The 22756-nt window shown below is 36.8% G+C and overlaps 1 protein-coding gene and 2 long non-coding RNA genes across 9 annotated transcripts in view; 1 reads left to right on the forward strand and 2 right to left on the reverse strand.

Moving 5' to 3' along the window:
* CDH11 (cadherin 11) overlaps positions 1–22756 on the forward strand; it is a 271884-nt gene that overhangs the window by 243793 nt on the left and 5335 nt on the right. For all 7 annotated transcript variants that reach the window (XM_046899483.1, XM_046899477.1, XM_046899481.1 and 4 more), the window contains 9 exons: positions 7180–7575; positions 8726–9020; positions 9780–9899; positions 10388–10555; positions 13426–13613; positions 15066–15319; positions 16298–16434; positions 16649–16770; positions 17556–17673. In XM_046899483.1, the coding sequence (XP_046755439.1) occupies positions 7348–7575; positions 8726–9020; positions 9780–9899; positions 10388–10555; positions 13426–13613; positions 15066–15319; positions 16298–16434; positions 16649–16770; positions 17556–17673 (1630 nt within the window). In that variant the 5' untranslated portion in view covers positions 7180–7347. The remainder of the gene's footprint in view (positions 1–7179; positions 7576–8725; positions 9021–9779; positions 9900–10387; positions 10556–13425; positions 13614–15065; positions 15320–16297; positions 16435–16648; positions 16771–17555; positions 17674–22756) is intronic.
* Positions 7445–9839, reverse strand: LOC121106557. The gene is made up of 2 exons (XR_005839083.1): positions 9711–9839; positions 7445–7701 (listed from the first exon to the last, which is right to left on the reverse strand). It is a non-coding gene; the product is annotated as an uncharacterized LOC121106557 (long non-coding RNA).
* LOC121106556 lies at positions 17672–22745 on the reverse strand. The gene is made up of 3 exons (XR_005839082.1): positions 22159–22745; positions 21979–22065; positions 17672–20578 (listed from the first exon to the last, which is right to left on the reverse strand). It is a non-coding gene; the product is annotated as an uncharacterized LOC121106556 (long non-coding RNA).

Below are 22756 nucleotides of genomic sequence, written 5' to 3' on the forward strand. Positions count from 1 at the left end.
TAGGAAAAAAAAAAACAACCCCAAACAATGGAAATTGGAAACACAGTATGTGACCATCCATAGCTGTTAAATGTCAGCCAGTAAAGCAAAAACTGCATGGGCATAAGCCAGCATGGAACTCTAGGGTAGTATGGTTGGGTTATGGTTGGACTTGATGATCTGTAAGGTCTTTTCTAACCTGAGCAATTCTATGATTCTACTGATTAATGTCACAAAAGACATTATATCAATTTGCATTCAGATGAGAGTTATTTGCTGTTTGCTGCAGTGAGACCTGAAATGCACTTCAACACAAAGAGAGATTCAGTCCCTCAGTAGGGCTGCCAGTTGCTGGCGGTCTGCTTTAGAATTACACACTGGGAGAAATGAGATTTACCACTTACATACATAGCATGGAAATCTTTTACTGTATCAGAGATCGGAGCTTTTGTCCCTTAAACAAAACGTTTTACATTAGACTACTGGATACTGACTTTCAATGCTTGACTCCTAATTGATAATTATATATATGACTAATCTCACGGGATTAGTCATATTCATGAAGTCAGATTGCTGGGTTAGGAGGCCTTTAATTTTTCATTTTCCTATTTTGTATGTGATAAGTAAAGAAAATGATTCTAGTGCTTAGAGGAGGAACTCCTGATTTATGAATAGAGCTCTATGTCTCACGACTGCCAGGGGAGAAGGGGTTCACAGGAGGAAACAAATATCCATCTCCTGATGGGATGATTTCCCAGCTGGAATGACGTGCACAGAGCCATCCTGCTACTGTAGTGCAGCTACAGCTTAAATATTGTCTTGTCCTCTGGCTCAGCTCATTGCATTTAAAGCAGACCTTGCAAATGTTGATATGCTTGTGTTGCACTTTTCTGCATATCATATAGGTAGCTCTGGAAGGGAAAGACCAGGCGTACTCTGGTTCCAGTGGAAAATTGCAGTAACACTGATTCTAATCTTGTCCAGATACCCAGGGTATCTAGGATCTCATAGAAAGAGATTGGCATTTTTCAGGACTGAAAGACTTGCTTTCCTAACTGGCTTTTCCATATATGTCATGCAGGCTAGATGTGCTGTGTAGCAGATCTGATACTTTGTGTAATACTATCTCAAATAAATTAAATGACGTCTTCTTTCTATCACATTTTTTTACCATAAGTCTGTCTAAGCTAAGATAAATATTCAGCATTGGCCTGATATTATGTTACAGCTTAAAATCAAAAAGTAATTGATAGGATTAAGTTAAATGAGGAGGTTATTGATTCTCAGTATTTTATCTTGTTTCATAATCAAAAGAGACTGGACTAATTTTATACTTCTGTGTATCATTTTCTTGAAAGGAGTCAAGGAGGGAAACAAAGTTCTTTTTAATTGTTAAATGGGAAAAAAAAATAAATTGAAACCAAATATTAGACTGTCAGGATGTATGAGACTTGATAAATAGCTTTCTGCATCAAGAATTGGCTTCACTCAAAAATATATTAATTGTGTGGATTTCTTGAAGTTACTTAAGATCAGGTATTGGAATGCAGCAGTCTCCAAGGGGATAAAAATGCATGGCATATTGAAATTCTGTATTTGTGTATTCACTCTGCTACACATACAGTGTACATTCAGCAGTGCGTGTGAATATGAGACAGATATATGCTGGCGAACAGAATTAGTCCACATCCCTCAATTCATGTGTTTTATTAAAAACTCCTAAAGTAGTTAAATCATGCTATGCCCTAAAGATTAACCAGTGTGGGCTCAGTGGGACTCAACTGATTGTTTGATCTGGAAATCTTCTTCCCACCTTCTTTCCAAAGGAACTGCTCGTGTTTCACAACCCTGATTCCCACATTCAAGGAAGAAAGAGCCAACCATTCCAGTGAAACCATGGATTGTGAGTGCTAAGCCTGTGTCCCAAACGGAGAGAAATGTCCAGGTTCTTGCTGGCTTTGCTACACCTGGCTACATGGAGGAGAGAGCCTTGTGCAGCAGGGCATTGCCCGGCCACAGCAGGTCCCTCCAGGTCCCTCAGTGCCATGGTCAGCGGGGGCTCAGCCAGCTGTGCTCCATCCTTCTGTCCAGATCTCAGGCATTCTGAGAGTTACAGAACTAAGAGGATCCAATATTTATTCTGTCATTAAAAAACTATTAATTTATTCATTGGACGATAACATTATTTCAAAATCAATCGTTCAACTTTTCAGCTAATTCTAATTACAGTTAAAATCTCATCTGGACTGGGAGTTTGCTCTATTTACTTGAAACTCTTGCAAAACATTTCAGAACATAATCATCCGTTATTATATTGCCTCACTGTGCTCTTGTCTGCTTTCTGCCAAGTGCAGTCCTGAGAACAATTGATATTTTAATGTATCATCCAGAAGTTACAGCCCAGACAAATCAGAAAAAATTGTTTAGTCTATTATAACTTGGCATATGGTCACTTAACAGCACACAGGAAGTCAGCATGAATGTTTGGGATTATTTTAGCTATAAATATAAAGAAAAAAAATTAAAATTGGCTAGACTTCACTTCCGCAACTGATCTTGTCATTAAAGTAGTCATTGCTGGCTCCTTCTTTTTGTCTATTAGTCATCTATAAACAGTCATTCAAATTTGTGCGTGAGGTTTTGTAGAGCAGACTGACTTTTTGGATTAACCTTAGAGCTACCACCACTTCTCCACTGTGCCGTGCTGCATTTGAGTCCCTGCATTCTGTGGTCTCAGTGCAGGGATGGAGAAGGATGCTGGAGTTGCTGCCCTGGGCAGCAGGCAATACAATGTATATTGTTTTATTATTTTTCAGTTTTACGATGGATGAATACTTAATTAGTTGAATGGCTCGTTTCCATTCAGAGCAATTTTCTTTTGTATTTTCTTGTGGATTGTATTTTCTAGTGTTAGAAGAACAGACTTCTCTTGCAGAGAATCACTGAACCAGTTGAGTTGGAGGAAGGCTTTAATGGCCATCTGACCCAACTCCCCTGCAATGTATCAGGGACACCCACAGCTCCATCAGGTGCTCAGAGCCCGATCCAGACTGACTTTGAATGTCTCCAAGGATGAGGCTTCTATCACCCCTCTGGGCAACATATGCTCGTGCTTCACCACCCTTATAGTAAAAAACTTCTTCCTTATATGAAATCCGAATCCCCCCTCTTACGATAAAATTGAAACTTGTTAACTTTACATTTCCAAAACTAATTAACAACTATACATAAAAAGCAAACATATTAATCCTCATAGCTAGAAGTGTTTCTTCTACCACCTGTTTAGGGAGAAATATTTTATTTCCATGCAAACACTACTCATGAAGTTCTTCAGGGTGTGGACTAGATGTTGTTTTAACGTTTCTCATTCCTGCATACCTTGACTGATCAGGGTACATGAGTAGTATTTTGGAGTCCCACTGTGTTTGTGTATACTTTGGATGTGATTTGATCTGGTGTGCTGGCTAGCGTTCCCTTAATCCCTCATAATTTTCAGTACCAAAATTGTGAACGCTAATTTGTATGTAACTAAAATCTGTTGATGGAATTCTGCCTGTTGTGAAAAACTGCATCTTAGTTCAGAGGTGATATCTATTGTTTCTTTTAAGGAAATGGGAAGCAGGGCTGGATGTTTACAGATTTCTAAGGAAAACGTAGGATTTCAAAACTACATGTTGTGCAATTCTGAACAACAACGAGAAAACAATAATATGTTGCAATTTGGTCAAATGCCTACTGAGATTCAGCTTGCTATCACTGACGAATATAATCTGTATGCAGAAATAACAGAAATACTGAGGATTTCTCTCAGGTAATAACTTCAAAAAAGACAAGAGACGTTCACAGCAAATCGTTCTGACAGGTCACTGTATGTGTAAGGCTGTGCAATGTCTGAATAGAAGTGCTGCCTACAGAGAATGTACGGACACTGAGCAGAGCAGCACTGCAGCCTCAGGTCTGTGTTCCATGCTTAGCTGGCAGTGAGGTATTTGTCCCTCAGTGGTGTCCACGGGAGAAAAGGCAATGCTTTATAAATTGTTTAGAGTGTTTTTCTTTATTTTCCGCTTGAAGAAATGGGAAACTATTAGTGCTCAGCAGCTGAGTTACATTAAAATATTTGAAAGGCCTTCAGTAGAATGTTTTGGTGGAAAAAAAAAAACAAGAAAAGAAGAAGAAAAAGACTTCTTTCTTGTCAGAAATACTGCTTCACTTTTAATGCAGTTTATTTCATTTTAACTATAGCTTAAGAACATCTTGTGCACCTTACCTTTTCGGAAGAAAGCACTCTGCAGAAAGCCAGGCTGTGGCTGTTTGGAATTAAATAGTTGTACAGGCTTCAGTGGAGCTCTGTAGTTCTATTTTCTTAACTTCACTTTTGATGATCGGAGACGTGGGCCTTACTGCTGTGACGACCACTGCGTAAGCGAACAGACAGACTACCTTCAGGCAGAGAGAGGGAGAGCAGCCAGAAGGCCTTCCAGCCTGCAGCTCATGCTGTCATTGCAGCCTCTCCGCAGCAGAGCACTTCCCCTGGAGCTCAGCTGGTATTTCTAGCATGGAGCCCTTTCCCAGTGTAACTCAAAACAGAAGCAATTGCCATAAACAAGCATAGTGATTTTTATTTATTTATTTATTTAGCCCAGATACAGTTCAGATGCAATCTGAAGATGCATAACCTTACTGCTCCCTTTCTGTCTGTATAAGCAGAGGATAAAAACAAAAGGTAGCAAGCAATCTTTGTTTTAAATCCGCATTAGTAAATTAAGCGTGGATGTGTGATTAATGTTTTGTTTCCAGTACTTCATACTTGAATGGCTGATAATAAGCAGGATGTGTGTCAGCTTGGCTCTTCCATTATTGTTAAGCATCTCTATAAAGTGCTTACTGATTTACATAACGGTACTGAGAAGTTTGGGAATAATGGCCACAGACGTTTACTTATTTTCATTGTTGAGATCGTGATGAAATGTTAATGAAGAATAATTATCAGAGAGTTTAATTTTCAAACACTTCCAAAATCTATTAATGTGAGCAGTTTACTTAGCATTTCATAGCAGCGGGTTATAGAATGCACAGCTGTCTAGGCGTGCCTTCCTACCTCACTTCTGGTTGGAGCATCTAGGCCCTGTTTAACAACCCAGGAGCACAAGCACTCGTAGCTGGTGCATTACAAGTACCATGCTGGCTCCCTGCAGTAAGCATACTTGTCCATTGCAGGTAGGTGTGCTGGGCGTAGCATTGACAGCTGCTTGACTGAAAGGACACTCCATAGCAAACTCCTTTTGAAACAACAGAATAAGAGCTTCAGTGTGATTTTTTTTTTTCCTGTGCAAAACTGGGAAAAAAGTCCTTTCCTTTTAGAATTAACTATCACAAAAAGCTACTATAATAATGAGTGTTGAAAGGCTTCTCATACTCAGGCCACTTCTAAAACAGGTTAAATATTAGTTTTCAAGTTGTTTAAGTCCTACCTTATTTTTACCTCTTAACAAAACAGAGATACAAAATAAACTCTAAAAGTACAGGCCTGCCTAATGTTCCACAGTTCACAGACACATGCTGTATCACAGTAGCTGAATTTTAAAATCATGTTTCTGACCAAAATAATAGAGATTGTTTTCTTTCTTATCTCTCTCATGCTGTTACAAGTCATCTGTAATGTGGCATCATGAAACAATAGTGACAAATGAAATGCATACACCAAATGCTGTCCTTAATAAATAGGCTTAAGAAAGAAAATTGTAGAAACTCCTCCCTTGGTGCCAGATAATATTCACATTGAAATGAGTGACTTTCATTTAATTCACCATGCTGGTGTCACTATGGTGTTGTAATTGAGATTATATCAGTTTCCAATAAAATAAAAACGAAAAGCAACTTTTCTGGGGAAATAAAAACCAACTATTTAATTCCTTACTTACGAATTCCTTATTTATAAAACTATTTCCCAGTGCTGGGTGTTTGCCAAGGGATGTGTATGGGAGGACATGACTGCTCAGAATTTGAAATGTTTCCCAAGATGAGTGGGCTGATTACTAGTGAGATGTTTATCTGTTGCTGGAGTTACAGGTTGTGATACGGGTTGAAGCTTTTCCCTATATTCACAGTTCCTTTGCTACAAATACCATTTATTTTTATTTTTCATGAAAAATGATTCTGTTTTGAAGAAGATGGTAGCATATATTTATAAATATGCCTGTATGAGTATCAAATTCAGTGTTTTACAGTATCTTGCCGCAGAAAAAAGTGACTTACACTGAAAGATGAAACAAAACATTCTAGTGAGCTAGTAAAAATTGGCTGCTTTGTAAGGATTGAGAGAAAATATGTTGGAAAACCCAGTGGTAAGTGATAGCAGCCTTTAAGATGGATTGTTTGCTGATGGAGGTATAGACCTTAGTTGAGGTTTCACTGTATTATGCAGTTTCTGCTTAAAATATTAATTCTGACCTTGTGCTTTAAAAATTATTAGAAATTTAAAAATCAATGTAATTCTGATAATTTAAATCACAGGGAAAGCCGAAGTAAATAACCACATCAATTGCTATATTATCAAAGGCGTTTATCATTACCAGAACAAAAACAGAAGCGTGGGCAGTCAGTGCTGTTCTCAGCTTTGGTGACTCGATCCTCAGATGGAGCACAAGGGCTGCTGCATGGACCTGCATCCACAACATAGGTCCTCCTAGTTCTGTCTTGAAAGACATAGGTAGTTATTTTTGGCATGAGAATCTGTTGGTCATTACTAGGCCTTTTTCTATGCACATGCAGGAATATTCCATTCTTGATAAGCAAGTATCTTGGTATCTTATATCTAAATCTACAGCTTAACAGCTTATATCTGAGGCTTATATCTAAGCTCCTAAGAAGGCTTAGATATAAATTAGGTATTTCTACAGTCATCTTGCATCTTGGGCTAAGTCTTTTTGGAAGGATCATGAGAGAATATGATTCTCTGTCTTTCAGCTTCCAAATGTGTGCCATAGCCAGCAACTCAGGACGTTTTATAAGGTGGCAGCTACATGTACCAAAGCACCACCTACTCACATTACTTAATGTTCCATCATCATTACTATATTTTATTCTAATTACCTTGAGATCTTCCAAGTTATTCCCAAATCTGTTTTGCTTAGTGAAGAAATTGTTACGCCTCAAAGACATAAAAGAACTAACATTTTTCTTCATTTTGCTGTCTTTCAGGAATTAAGTTGGGAAGCTGCAGAGCATTAAAGTGATGCATTCCAGGTGCGGTGGCAGCGTATGTGCAGAACATTTTATCTGAAACTTTTCAGTGGCCCGAAACTTGTTAACTTCCAAGGTGGAAGGGGTATATTCTTGGATACTCCTGTGCCTACAAAATAACCAAAAATGAAGGAGGACAATTGTTTACATGCCGCTCTTATCTGCCTGGGCATGCTCTATTACAGCCATGCCATAACTACCGAAAAACTAAACCACGTACGGCCATCGCTTCACGGTCACCATGAAAAAGGAAAAGAAGGACAAGTTTTGCATCGTTCAAAAAGAGGCTGGGTGTGGAATCAGTTCTTTGTTATAGAAGAGTACACAGGACCAGATCCTGTACTAGTGGGAAGGGTAAGAAGTTGTTCTTCATTCATCAATTATTAATTATTACTAATACCTTTATTTTGTGAGTTGCTTTTCTTTCTTCCCATTGCTTTTCTGGTGTATTAGCTCCTTCTTCAGCAACTACTTCTTTACCTAAAATTAATCACATTATTTTAACTCAATTTAGGAGCTAATCTAACACTACCTAAATGAATACAAGTTTTTCCATTGAGCTCAGCTATCTCCGAATGAAGGCATATAGCTGTCACTTAAGACCGTAGCAATCACTTGAACAACAGTATGTGCTAAGAATATCTGGTTTCATTCTCAATTCTTGAAAGATAATGATTAAAAATGTAATGTCTAACCCAGCATTTATAAAATTATCTTTTATATATATATATAATACAGGTATATAGATACATAGGTATATATATATAACTAGAACAGCATATTTAAGAGTTTATAGTGAATCAGCTGGGCTGTGCTGACTTAGCAGCAACACAAATAGAGGACAGTTGGATCAGTGACATCAAATACTGTTCCAGCTGTTCTGATTTTTAAAACTTATACGAGCGTACGATTTGTAGACGTAAACTTAAAATGATTAAATACATAATTTGGCTCAATATTTCCCTCATTCATCGAACCAAAATGTGTTAATTGTTGTGAAAGTACTATAGTTCAGCAAGGACTTGCTTCTGATGTTATTTAGTTTGTAATAAAGAAGTTGCAATTAAAAACTAGTTGACAATCAATGGTTGTCTCATTTGTTACATCCCATCTGTCACTTCAGTTTTTTTACAGCATAATGTAGAATATGATCAGTATGAAAGGTACAAAATTTTTGTAAAAATGGCTCTTTTTTCCAACTTCATTTGAATCAAAAGCCTGTTATAACTACCTCCTTGTGTATTTTCATCCTTAAATCTCAAAGCTTGAGTCTCAGTTGCACCCTATGTGTAGTAGCATGCAATTGCACAGGTAGCACTGAACACAGCACAGATGTGCTCACAGCATGGGCTCACTTATGGATTTACTGCCTGATGTACAATGAGATTTTTGAAAACTGTGAAATTATAGTAATTTCAAGATTTATTTTGTTTTGTTTTGTAGACGTATTAGTGAAATGTATGCCATCTTGTTAAGGTCTGTCTATCTGCTTCTCCTTTTGTAGCTTCATTCAGATATTGATTCTGGAGATGGAAACATTAAATACATTCTCTCAGGTGAAGGAGCAGGAATCATTTTTGTTATTGATGACAAATCAGGGAACATCCATGCAACAAAGACACTGGACCGAGAGGAGAGAGCTCAGTACACTCTCACGGCACAAGCTGTAGACAGGAACACCAACAGACCTTTGGAACCGCCCTCAGAATTCATTGTTAAAGTCCAAGATATCAATGACAACCCCCCTGAATTTCTTCACGAAAACTACCATGCCAATGTGCCAGAGAGATCAAATGTGGGTAAGTACTCATAAATGCTCCTAAGTTCCTGGACTTGTGGTGGATATTGCGTTGTCAGTACCTCTTGGCTCAATCTAATTGCTCTAGAATTTTTGGTGGTAAATTTTACTTCATGCTCAGTCAGTGATTCATTCCCTTTATCTAATTAACTGACCAAATCAAATCTGGTGCAGATACTATCATGGCTGAAGTGTCTGTAGATTGCTCCTAGAACACAGCTGTTTCCTCCTAGGGAGGAACGTGAAGGTCCCCTGGAATTCATGGAGAGTGAAATCTCTGGGGTAGACGTAAAGATCATTCCTTTAGCTGAACTGAATGAGTTATTGCCACTCTATCTATTCAGTTTTCATCTCCTGTTTGAGCTTCTGTCTATCACAGAGATTTCTACAGAATAATTTCTCAGAAACTTATTGGGGAAAATGTAAAAAGAAAACTCTTGTTTGACCGTGTAATGAAAAAAGGAATGTAGTGCTATAAACTACTGAGGAAAAGAAACATAATGATACAGAGTGACCGCTGACTTTGACTTTTATATCTTCACTGTTTAGAACAAGAATCTACAACATAGTTGGTAAAAAAAAGATTGTAGAAGTATATTCTGTCATGTATAAATTGCTAAGTAATTTTTTTTCATCTATCAAACCTGGACAAAAAAGTTAAGAACTATCCATGACACATGACTGCACGTACCTCTGCACGGTTCTTACAGATACATTTGCTTCTGTTTGCATTTCTTCTGTCTTTCCCTTCCATTTTTAGGTACATCTGTTATTCAGGTAACAGCTTCAGATGCTGATGATCCTACATATGGGAACAGTGCCAAATTGGTTTACAGTATTCTTGAAGGTCAGCCGTACTTCTCAGTGGAAGCTCAAACAGGTATTATTGACCAGTTTATTTGAGTAGGACTTCATAACTGGAATACATTAAAATGAATGAGATATATTGATCAAAGTAGTACAGTGGCTATATCTACTGATGTATTTGAGCAAAGCTTCTTTCGTTCTCTCTTGATGTTAGTTAAGCTGTTTTACAGGTTGGTCCCCTGGCAATTGGTAGAGCTTCTGGGTACCCTACACTAGAAAAATGTTTCTATCTTTTGTAATATGATATAGTATGATGGAAAGAAAGAAGTTTCTGTGCTGAACCGTAATTCTTCAGGGTAGTTCTGGGCTCAACTATTTAAAATATTTTGACTAGTTTGCTTGCATAGTATGAAGCACAGTATAGGGAAAGGAGAATCATCTGCAACATTACTGCAAATATTGCTGCATTTTAATGCATGTTAAAAAAACGCAGTGTCCAGTTATTCATGATGTAAATGTGAAAATTTGTACGCATGTGACATATTTGCTTTGTATTTGTAGGAATTATCCGAACGGCCCTTCCAAATATGGACAGAGAAGCTAAGGAAGAGTATCATGTTGTAATACAGGCAAAAGATATGGGAGGACACATGGGAGGCCTCTCAGGGACAACCAAAGTGACAATTACACTTACAGATGTCAATGACAACCCACCAAAGTTTCCACAGAGTAAGTAACAAAATCCTTAATCCTTAATACTACTACTACCACCCATATTTGCAGGCCTATTCAAAACTTCCAAAATCAGTAACTAATGGAATGTCCTAGCCCATATGTGAATAGATAGATGTTATTTAAACACTTCTGCTAATAGCAGCAGAGAGAGCTTTAGTGTCTAAATGATTGGCTTTGTGTTGATTGTTAAGATCAAAAGTTGATTTCAAAGACTGAATACCCTATACTTCATTTCTAAAACCATGTAGTAGTAGAAATAAACCTACAGTGTGATCATGAAGGCATATTCTGGATTTCTCTGTTAATGGAGAAGGAAGCTCCATTTCCTGAACCAGTTAAAGCTGTAATAGAAAATGTATCTCCCCTGTTGCAGTGCTGCAGGTTTATTGCCTTTTCCGTTTTCATAATTAGAGTGTGGATTTGAAAGAAAGTTTGTTTTAAAAAAGCAAACAGCGTTTACTACTTTGCTCAGACCAAAGGAAGATCAAGAAGTTTTTGTGGGGAAATAGAAGGAGATTAAAACAAAATACCACAATGTTTTGTATAGGAATAGTTTCTTCTGTGGCGGGAGAGTTCCAGTATGCAGTATTCACATAGAGTGTATGCAGAAGAAAGCCCTCCCGTGAGGCTTACAGTGTTTGAAGGAAGTCTCCAAGTGGCCTCAGCTCATGTCTTTCAGCACTCCCAGTTCATGGCTGCTTTCAAAGAACAAATCCATTTTGTTTATTGTTGAAACTGGAGAAAGGAAATCTACTTTATGTTCTTAGAGCTGTATTTCTCAAGCTACACAAGCTTTCTTGGTGTTTTCGTTTGTTTGTTTGTTTGTTTGTTTTTGACTCTTGATAGAAGTGTTGCTTAATCTATTAGCAGCTCCTGATTATGCCCTTTCATGTCTTTGACAGACCTTGAAGTGAGTGAACATCATTTTCTATTTCACATAGCCTTTCATTTTCAGTGCTGATGCTTCGTCCTTTACTTCTGTAAACACTCTCAGGAAATAATGTAAGGATGAAAGTTACAACTGGGTACTCCACATGCCTTGTATTTGCCATGGCAATACAAACCACATTTGGTACAATTACATTTTGAGATTGATGGCTGAAGTGTACTGCTGGTCAAATAAGTGGTCAAATAAGGTCTATTTCAGTACCTGTGCTATTTATTTTTCACGTATAAAATTAATCAGGGGTGACATTAACAGATTTGGTCTTCACAGTTGGGTGGAAATACATTAATGGACCCACACAGCTGCCCTACATCTCATGTCTGTATGGGATTTGTTTTGGAGTGCAGCATATGCACCATTCCACCCCCACTCTGTTTTTCCCCTCTGAGCATCCATACAAATGGCTAGATTCTGGATGTGCACATCTCTTTAACAGCACCTCTGCCAGTCTTGCAGGTTCCTGGACTCTCATGCCAGAACTTAAGCGACACAGCCAGTCCCTAAATGTAAAAATCTGTCAGCATTCTTTACTATTCTAACGGGAAAGTGTTGCATCCTAAAAATGTCAGGTTTTACATACCTCATGAACATTCCTATTCAGTCCAGTCATAATCTAGGACCTATTTCTGCATAGTAAACCATCATATCATGTATTTTTCTCAGCAAAATCTAGCCACTTTACCAAGTACAAAAAAAATCTTAAGTCTTGGGCGAATATTTAAGTTGATAATCAGAAATGTGAACTAGCAGTTACTCTACTTAATCATTTACTCCTAACTTAAAATCTATATTTGGAATGCTTGAGAACAAAAGCAGGATTTGACTAGTTCATGTAAACATCAAACTGGTGTCTTTAAAATGATTCCTCGAACCTTTAATGAATTATGTGCTTAGATTCTGCATTTTTTGGACTGGAGTTAATGGTCTATTTCAGTTGTATTTATGGGTAATGAGCCCCGTCCCTGCCTCGTGTAACTCTCTGGGTGTTCCTAGAGTGCGACTGTAGCAACAAAGAACAATTATGGACAGGAGGAGAAATTCTTTTTTCTCCTGCAGTTTTGTTGTTGTTTGTATTATTTTTTGTTCATAAATGCTGATTTAGTGTCAGAAAATGTCGATGTAGATTTGTAGATTTAGGATCAAGTTACATTATTTGAAATCCGGAATGTGTTGGGAAGGTCCAGGAAACAACGGTGCCTGAAGGACAACTGTTGGTGGGAGATTTAACCAGAAACAGTATTGTTCTTTTCCAGTGTTGCTAAATACACAAGGAGAAATGTGCTGGGCATCACGAGATGGTTTTCCTATTTGAGTCTGATGAGGGAGAGCTTTCTGTGTGTGTGTGTGTGTGTGCATCTTTAGTGGTAATTATTTTAATAATAACTATTGCAATCATTCATACACCAAAGTAAAGCCACAGAAAGCCGTGCATTTATTCTTTAGGCAGTACAGGAGTGAGGTCTATCCAATTCATGTTACCTAATTTGTGGCTCCTGAATAAATGGGCAGAAACACTTCTTGAGTATGAAATTGAAGGTCATACTGTGAGTCATATGAAACAGAACTGTCCTTCCATCTTTGTAATAACATCTCCAATATGAATTATAACCTTGATGTCACCATAATTACTGCATTCTGACTGATTGGTTGTTTTTTTTAACCCCTCCCTGCACAGACAGGTACACAGATGTTATGTAAAACATCAGTGAGGAGGTAATTCTATATAGATTAGATTGTGTTTTAAGATTTCCCAGATGACTATCTTCTCAGAGCTCTTTATACCGTAACATTCCTCCAGGGGATTTGAAAATGTAAAAATCACCATATTTAGTTGGAACTTATAAGTTAAATGAGTAAATATACAACTGGAAAGCAGACTTCATACTTGAGGCAAATGCCTGTTTTTGCCTTCTGCCAGGTGTGTACCAGATGTCTGTGTCAGAAGCAGCTGTTCCTGGAGAGGAAGTAGGAAGAGTGAAGGCCAAAGATCCAGACATTGGGGAAAACGGCTTGGTAGCTTACAGCATCATTGATGGAGATGGCATGGATATGTTTGAAATTACAACAGACTATGAGACTCAGGAAGGTGTTGTAAAGCTTAAGAAAGTGAGTAGAACTGTCCTTTCAAACCCACTAAAGTGTGTTATTCTTTGTTTCTGACCAAGAATTTGGTAGTAATGGATTAACACCTAAGCTAAAATATCAGTAAATGCAGTTTCAATTAATTTGTGTCTAAAGCTGTGATTAACTCTTAATATTCCATTTCCCCATTAGCTGAATTGGAATGGAAGAAAATAACCAAGAAGAGTTACATAAAAACTGTACAGTGGATTAATTGCACAAACTAAATGAATTCATAATAAAAAGTCACGGTAAAATACAATGCCATCAGCTTCATTGTTAATGAAGTTTTGCCTAGTGCTGATAAGTAGCAGACATTCACTGTTGCTTTATGTTCAGTCTGAACAGCCTCATGCCCTATAGTTTAAAATCCTCAGCTATGCATTGTCCACAATACTGTTCCGAAGGAGTCACAGGCTATGCCAAAAGCAGCAAAACCACCAAGGTGATTTCATACATCAGCATGTTTTTAAAAATGTTATTAAATTAATGGAAGAATATGATTTAGAAATCATAAATATTATTCTTTATTTAAGCATTATTATTTTGCCCTTCATGTCTTCTTAGCTCCTCATCTCTCCTGGAGATATTCAAAAGTCACAGCAGGAGGCCTGGGCAACTTCACTTCTAAGTTAGCCCTGCTCTGTGCATTGGGGCAGTCTCTCAGGAATAGACCCAGAGGTCTCTTCCTCCAATCAAAATTATGCTGTGCGTCAATTACAGTATTTGTTCTAGAGATGGGAATGTATGCTTTGTGTACTTTGAAATGTGGGCTTACTATCACTGCCTGCATTCCATCTATGTTCTGAGTCTGCTTGGTGAATCGTGCTTAGCAGCTGTTTCTCAGATATTTAGAGGCATGACCATTCTGAGGCTACCAGTAATGTAACACAGCAGCCATTTCACACTGATGACAGTGCAGCTCTGCTGTGACATGTATCAGGCTCTCTAAAGGACTTATAGCATGTTTTTTCACCTCCTCTTTGTAAAGTGATGAAATCTGTGGACAGAAAAAAGACTGAACAACATAACTTCTATTTTGTGCATATCCATATTTAAAGGAACACCTGTCAGCTTGGGATAGACCGAGCCTGACGCTCTGTAGGAAATCCTGTCCTATCCATCCCTCTTTTGTGCTATGCAAAAGGCTGCATGAAGAAAAAGTTAATTTTCCCAGTGAAGATCATTTCCTGAAAGATGCAGAAAGCAAAGAGCAAGACAAGGATTCTGTCTTGGTATTTTCAGTACCTTCATATGCTGCTCCATACATAGAATGTAGCTCCTTCTATTTAAGTCTCTTTGTTTTTAAATACACACATTTCAGTCCAAGCTCACATTTGTTGTATGTTATTCAATACTAGGGGACTGTTTACTGCTTTTACACTCCACGTTGGCTAAATACGTTCAATGACTGTGTTATCTTCTCGTTTCTCTCAGGTCTTGGATTTTGAAACCAAAAAGTCCTACAGCCTGAAGGTAGAGGCAGCCAACGTGCATATTGATCCAAAGTTCATCAGCAATGGGCCATTCAAGGACACAGTAACAGTGAAGATTACAGTGGAAGACGCTGATGAGCCGCCTGTGTTTTTAAAACCAAGTTATATTTTTGAAGTACAAGAAAATGCAGCATCTGGTACTGTGGTTGGAAAAGTACATGCCAAAGATCCTGATGCTGCAAACAGTGCTATAAGGTATGCTCCCTTAGAGCAGGGTGTTGCTTTCTAAGCCTTTTAAGCTTTTAGAATTGTTATGCAAATTACTAAGGTAGCATAATAGACCTAGGATAGTAATGTTCCAAATTTATGCAGAATATGAGTAACTGTAACCATACAGGTACTATTCTTAAAGTCCATAGCACAAAGAAATACTTACCATTGCTGTATCTACCCAAAATATACGTAAGGACATCTGAGTTAGACTCTATTCTATGCTGTATTTTTTTAATGAAATATCCTCTGCTACTATCACAGTTTTTTTTTTTTCTCAGAAAATAGAATTCTGGGTAGTGGATTACAGCCTACATTGGGTAACTGTAAAGGATTGATTTCTAAACACAATTATATACACATACCTTTCTGCAGTTATATCAGGTAGTCTTCTATTAGTGTATCTTTATCATGTTCTCAGTGTACCTTAAATTGTAAAACACTTCTGTGGGTATAATTAACATTTCAAAGAATTGCATGGTAAATATACAAGAATCAGTGGTCTGTACGGCTATGTAACTGTGTAGATAATAGATAATATTTAATAATCTGGTGTGATCAATTAACACTGAGTTATCCAAAGAGCAGCAGATATACTTAAAAGATTTTTGATTAAAATGAAGCAGATAAAGACATAAAAATCTCAGTAGATATTTAAATAAATATCTCAGTAGATATTTTTATCATGTTTTCTAAAAGAACGTACATAATATTTTGGTATTTTAACATAGAGAGTTCAAAGAACAATAATTTCCATTTACTGAAAGCATACTGGCATAATATTTTTTTTCTAAATGTAGAATTGAACCTCGTGAACCTCCTTTTAAAAGAACCACGTATCATTCCATTGATAATAAGGGTAGGGCTTACAATTATTTAAAAATGATAATGTTATAAAACAAATTGGAATGCATGAAACCGCTGAGTCTTTCTGTTGTCTAATTACTCACATTCAATCTTTAGGTATTCAATTGATCGTCACACTGACCTTGAAAGATATTTTACTATTAATGCAGATGATGGCAACATCAAGACAATAAAAGCTTTGGATAGGGAAGAAATTGCTTGGCATAATATCTCTGTCTTTGCTGTTGAAGTCCGTAAGTATTTCACAGAGTTCTTTTATAATCAGTGATATAAATTCTGTAGTCTTCCACTTGTCTCAGCTTGGTACGCTGCAATAAATCCCAGTAGAAATACTTAAGCCTATTTCCTCTTTACTTGTACACAGCTCATACAGTTTTTGCTGGGATTTTATTTGTTTCAAGGGGTCTTCCCTCTCCCATTTCATTCTGATTTTGCTAACTCCCATAGACAAGCAACACCAGGAAGCCAAAGTTCCAGTTGCAATTAAGGTTGTTGATGTCAATGACAATGCTCCAAAATTTGCAGCAGCCTATGAAGCGTTTGTCTGTGAGAATGCTCGAAGCAATCAGGTATGCCTGTGCTCCCACCTTCCCTGCACGTCATTACTTTGGAGTGTTTAGCCCAGTTTTGTATTGGCAGCTCAAATAAACATTAATAACTAAACATATCTTTTTAAATTTTGGCCAAAGTATGTAGAACAAACAGGAAGACTATTATTTCCTTTGTTTTTATTTTGAATTACTATGAATGGTTAGCAATAGACTGCTTTGTATTTTGGATGTGACTGGTGTTGGCTCTGGGTATCCACCAGTAACGAAACTGCTTGGGAACAACTCACCCAGTTGTGAGCTTGTTTCTGATATTAAGAAATACTCCGCATCTTCTAAGGGTCAGTACACTGCCTGAGGGGAGTGAACCTAAAGATTTATCCCTGAAGAAAAAGAACAGCATCAGATGGAAATATGGCTCTACACACTGCCTGCACCTCTGGAGTTAGTGTAGTTTGGAAGAGACACGGTGCTAACTCAATGTGAGCTGCTGAAGTTTCTGCAAACTTTTATTTAGCTTACTAATTTAACGTTAGCAAAGATTTGTATATAAGAATGGGCGGGTAGGTGTATACTTTTACATCTATAGCTGTAAAATTTAATATCAAATAAAGATTCACTTCCAGCTTTTAGTAAGTGTGCACTATGTTTATAATTACATACATTTGTTGAGATGCTTTCGAGTTTTCAGCTATATCATTTGACTTTCAAAGTTCTAAGTATTCAAATTATTTTTCAGAATGCTATCTGTATGTGCTGCATCCAGAGAAGGAGCTGTTTGCTTACAGACTACTTTTGTTTTACAGCAATTTATTACAATTAGTGCTGATGACAAAGATGACTCAGCCAATGGACCAAGATTTATCTTCAGTTTACCACCCGAAATTATTCATAATCCAAATTTTACCCTCAGAGACAACAGAGGTTTGTATGCAGGTTTCCTTTATAATAATGTCCAAAGGAAAACTAATGGCCAACTTAATGTCATGCAACAGCATTTTTATTAATTTTGACAGAGTGCCTATTTTCTAGAGATTTAGAGTAGGAGGAAGAAGAAATACAGCTCAAATATGGGGATGTTCTTGGAATAATGCAACGCTTAAGTCACTTTCATTTTCCTGAATACATTTTTTAAATTACATAATAATGCCCTTCATGTAAATCCACAGCCTCTTCATTTCCCAGGAAGAGGGTAAAAAGCATTGACAAAATTGTTCTCTAAATGTGAATGGCAGGTCTCTTTGATTTAAACAAAACTACTTGGTAAGCTAGAATTAGTGGAGGAATATATCCTCCATTACATTGCTTGTATTTATTTGTTCATCTAACTCTGCTTGCTAGTTTTTGGGCCACAAGAGAATGCGGACTGGGGTCTAATGGAATAAAGTCAGTACCACACTAATTTATTGTAGAAAACTATTGCCTTGGAATGGAAGTTCAGAGTGAGTGCATCTCAGCATATGGGTATCATGATCCCTTTGCCAATTTTCTGTTAATGAGGTATTCTTACAATGAAGTAGTGCAGTCACGATGAGTACAATAAAAGGTAAGAAATTTGTACAGGGGAAAAAAAAGGCATAGATGAAAGCCAGAATTTATTTGATCTTCTAACATGGTAACATCAGTGAACCTGACTTGCCAAAGGCTGAGGAAGCCAGAGACCAAAAGGGAAAAAAAAAAAGGGAAGGAGAAAAGGAAAATACAAATTCAGCCATTATAAATATTTATTATATTTACTTAATGGTAATCAGTATGACATTCATGTTCAATGTTCATTTGCTTTTTTCCTGTATGGGAAAAAAAATACAGTTTCACTTTCTAAGAAATCAGTTTAATTAGCAAACTTTAATGTTCGAGGGAAACTCAACTCTTCTGAAATGTAGTACTCAGTTGAACTGGCTTAAATAATGAATCCAAAGGATTCAGTCTAGATTGCCAGAAATACAAAAGTCAACATCACTGGCAACAACTTTTTTTCTCCCAAGTGTTTTGTTCTGGCATGCTTTCTACCTCTATAAAAACCTGAAGTGAGGGTAGTTGTCATTGGAGTTCCAAAGCAAAAACTCCATAATTCTTGAAGGATCAAAGTAGTATTGTTGCCTGGTGCTTGACACTTGTACATACATAAGTAATTCATAAAGGATCCAGTGGAGAGGATATATTTATTCTCTTTAATGTAGTAAAACACAATTTTTGAAAAATTGATGAATGTATTTTTAGAGAAGTAAATAAAAATGAATTATTTACTTGACACCCTGAGGCCAAATTTCTCCCTAAGAGATAATTTATGGTCATCACATCAAACTGAAAGTGTTTTAGAGTATTTAATCTAAGAGAGAATGCATGGGTCAGAATTGAGATGCTCTGATACAGCTGCAGGCAAACGATATTTTGGTCGTACTTCAGACAACTCCGTTAATCCTTCATTTCCACACGCAGCAAATTAATTTTATTATTTTAATGAAAAAGTTAGTCCGGATAAAAATGTTTTGCAGTGGAAATAGTAATGTATGTTGAATGCAGAGGCTGACAGTTGTGCAAAAGGTTATGTAAACTAGATGATATTTAAGACCGAATCTTCCTGTATAATTTTGTAACTAGGAAATAAATAGTGTAAAGCAATCCATCCATTTGCAAGCAGTCTTTTCATCATTTTTATATAATCTTTACTGAATACATGTTGTTAATTGAACTATTTCTGAATTCTGTTTTTTTTTTTTTAAATATAAGATATGATAGAGTTAAAATTCTATGTACTTCCATATAAGGAACTTTTCAGAGAGAGTGTGTTACTATTTGCAAGTCAAATAATTTACATGATCATTTAAAGTTTCTTTTTTCATTTATAAATCTGAGCAGCTACATGCCATGCCATCACTTTCAGAGTGAATTACTAGTTTCAGAGAAAAATGGCTTTATTAACTGTGGAGAACAGTTAATGAAAACTCCAATGTTTGGGACTATTACAGAACTTTAAAGTGAATACAGTCCTATAATTATCATTTAATAGAGTTTCTTTCTACCAACCCCTAAAAGTAATCACATATTGCAGTAATCCAAAAAAGTAATCACATCACACATCCTATTAATAGCCTACTGTGTTACCAACTTTTTCAGCTGAGACTATCTTCCATAGAAAACATGAGATAATGGCTTATCACACGCTGTGATAAAACACCAAATTACTTTTGCTCTGTTTACTTACATTACACCACATAAATAAACAGCACTGTGTTAGCCTGGGCCCTGTTCAGTTTCACTCCCATTGAAGTCAGAGCTTCAAAAGAGCAGCAGAGGCTCATGGCACTTCACAACAGAGAGATGGATTTTTAACAGATGGTTTTCCTGCTTTCAATCCTGCTCTGTCCTCAAATGAAATGCCCTTTACTTGGGCTCACCTTGTGTGAGTCCGGCACACAGCCAATATTGCTGTGTGTGTATTGAAGTACTGCAACCACCCCACTATTGTGTGCTGCACAAGGATGCATTATAACACACAAAATTCTAGCGTAACAATGTTTTCAAATACGCCAGACAGAGCTTTATAAAGACTGAAATTAAGTTTGCAAGTCAGTCCAGTAAAATCAGTGACTAAAATCCATTTTTTTCAATATAAAAACACTCTCTCGCAGTCAACCTTTTAATCAAGAGATTTTGAAGCATATGAACAGTAAAATACAGGGTTTTGCCATGGATTCTCTGTAGCACTTACCAGTACTTGGTAATGATGTCAACTTGGACACTTGGAATTGTTCAAGGCTTCCCACTGAGTCAGCACTCACATTCTGCTGAAGGTGACAGTAATCACAAAGCACTCAGCTTCTTTCATCTAGAAGCATATTTACATAGTATTGGGGTAAATAAGCCCCTGAAAGCTAAGCTGTTTTTACCTTTATGTAGAGGAAAAACTGGGAAAGCATCAAAAAAGTCAACAGGAAAAGGAGAATCAAAAATCAGAAGAATCAACTGTAAAGATCTTCATGATGTAATGCAACCTTAACTTCTAATTGGAAAGATTTCATAGAGAGTTAATGCAGTCTTCGCTTAAAGCAATTTTGGATATTGGAAATCCCAGGCAATAATACCTGAAAAATGAGAGTGTGTGTATTTTTCTGGATGGCATCAAGATGAATATTTTCTTGCTTTTGTCTTTGTGTTCTTTAAGACTGACAGCCTGGTAGCTCCCATATGTGTTAAGTAATAGTTTTAAGCCAGTACTGACATTTAACTTCTGTTTCTTGGCTTAAAAAATGCCATTATACCTGGATTACAGTTACACTCCTGGGACTTGAAAATGATGAAAAATCAAGGATGAGAATATTAGCTAGGATTACATGTTATCTTTTATCTAGGTAAAGGAGGTTTTTATTTTTCTCTTGTGGATATTATGTCCCTTCTAAACGTGAGAATTGAACAGAGAAAGAAAAAAAAATGATGCAGTAATCCTTTTTCAACTTTAAAAAGGCACGTTGATTGGAGTTTAATTTTAAAAAATTGCAGTGAACTAGAAATCACCCACTGGATCACATTCAGCCTTAGTGTAATGCAATTGACCACAGTGGAGCTGTCCATACTTCATAACTGAATAATTTGCTATCTTTTTCTAATAGGAATACTATTTAAGCTGCCGACATTCAGGAAAAATACAATATAATAAAAAAAACATGTAACCTACAGACTAAACATACTGATACATGATACTGTCTATGTTCCCTTTTGGATTGCCTCTGCAGCCCCTAGGCAGTTGTATCTCAACCCTCTATTAATGTTCATATATTTTGCCCCAAGAGTTATCTGTCCTATTGCGCTCTTTAATACAGCAGAGCAGATCTTTGTTCTCATGTCAATTAAATGAATAATTAAACACACTTTAGTCAACCCTTTGGAGTTATTTGAATCGACATCAATTTATGTTAGTTTAAGTATTAGTTGATATGTTAATAAATGATAAATCTTACAATTCTGTTTGTATCAAATTGTTATGAGCCCATTAATTTAATGTCCAAAAATAAGATGCCTATCACACAAACTTGATATCACTAAGGTTCTTACAAAATTGTGCCACAAAACCTAGATGGACTAATGTTTAGAAGGGAAAAATGACTATGAAAAGAGACAAAAGGACACTTTCAAAAACCAGAAGTGATAAATAATCAGATCCTTATCAGCCTCTCTATTGTCAGCAAATAGAACCAACAAGTATACAGAAGTTAGTAAGTTTTTTCCTACCTGCATACTATTGTGGGACTTCAGTGTCTCGAAGACTACATCTCTGCGGTGCAGACATAACCAGTCTGGGCAGTGATCATGCTGGGCCTGGCAGGAGAGGCAATGACATGAGGAGATTAATTTACTTACTCTACATATATCAAACAGACTGTATTCTAGGACAGTCCTAAAGAAACTCACCCTTTCCTGCTGTGATCTTCAGAGTTTTCTAGTAGGGGAGTTCCAGTAAGCAGGGCCCCAGGACAGGCATTCTTCTCGTCCCATAAATTGATCTGTGTCCACCAAATGTGGGGACTATTTCAGACCTTCTCCTGCTTCAAGGGTACCGTCTGCAAAGGTGGTTAATACAAGGCAAGGATACTTAACTTTTATTATAATTTATTCACAGATTTTCATAGAAAAAAACAGTGATTAGATCATTAAAAAGAGGTTTTATGGTTTGCATTATTAAATTCTTGAATTTATGCTGACTCTTCAACAGAAAAATGATTAATCTTCTGCAATACCTCAAGGCAGCAATAAAATGGAGGAGAATAGCCCTCCATTAGTAGATAAAAGGACCTTTCTTTTCTCTCTTTTCTTTTTGTTAGATAGTGGAAAATCCATTCTGAAAACAGAAAAGGTTGTATGAAGTAAATCTTCGTCATAAACTAGTTTTGGAAAGTCAGAAAACCACAGATATGGTTGCTTCATTTTACTTACTTAGGACGTTTACAAATTTATAAACTGGTTCAGTCTGAGAGCTGAAAAACAAGAAGTACAAATAAAGAAACGTTCA

The sequence above is a fragment of the Gallus gallus genome, chromosome 11 (genome assembly GCF_016699485.2).
Source record: "Gallus gallus isolate bGalGal1 chromosome 11, bGalGal1.mat.broiler.GRCg7b, whole genome shotgun sequence".
Taxonomy (NCBI): domain Eukaryota; kingdom Metazoa; phylum Chordata; class Aves; order Galliformes; family Phasianidae; genus Gallus; species Gallus gallus.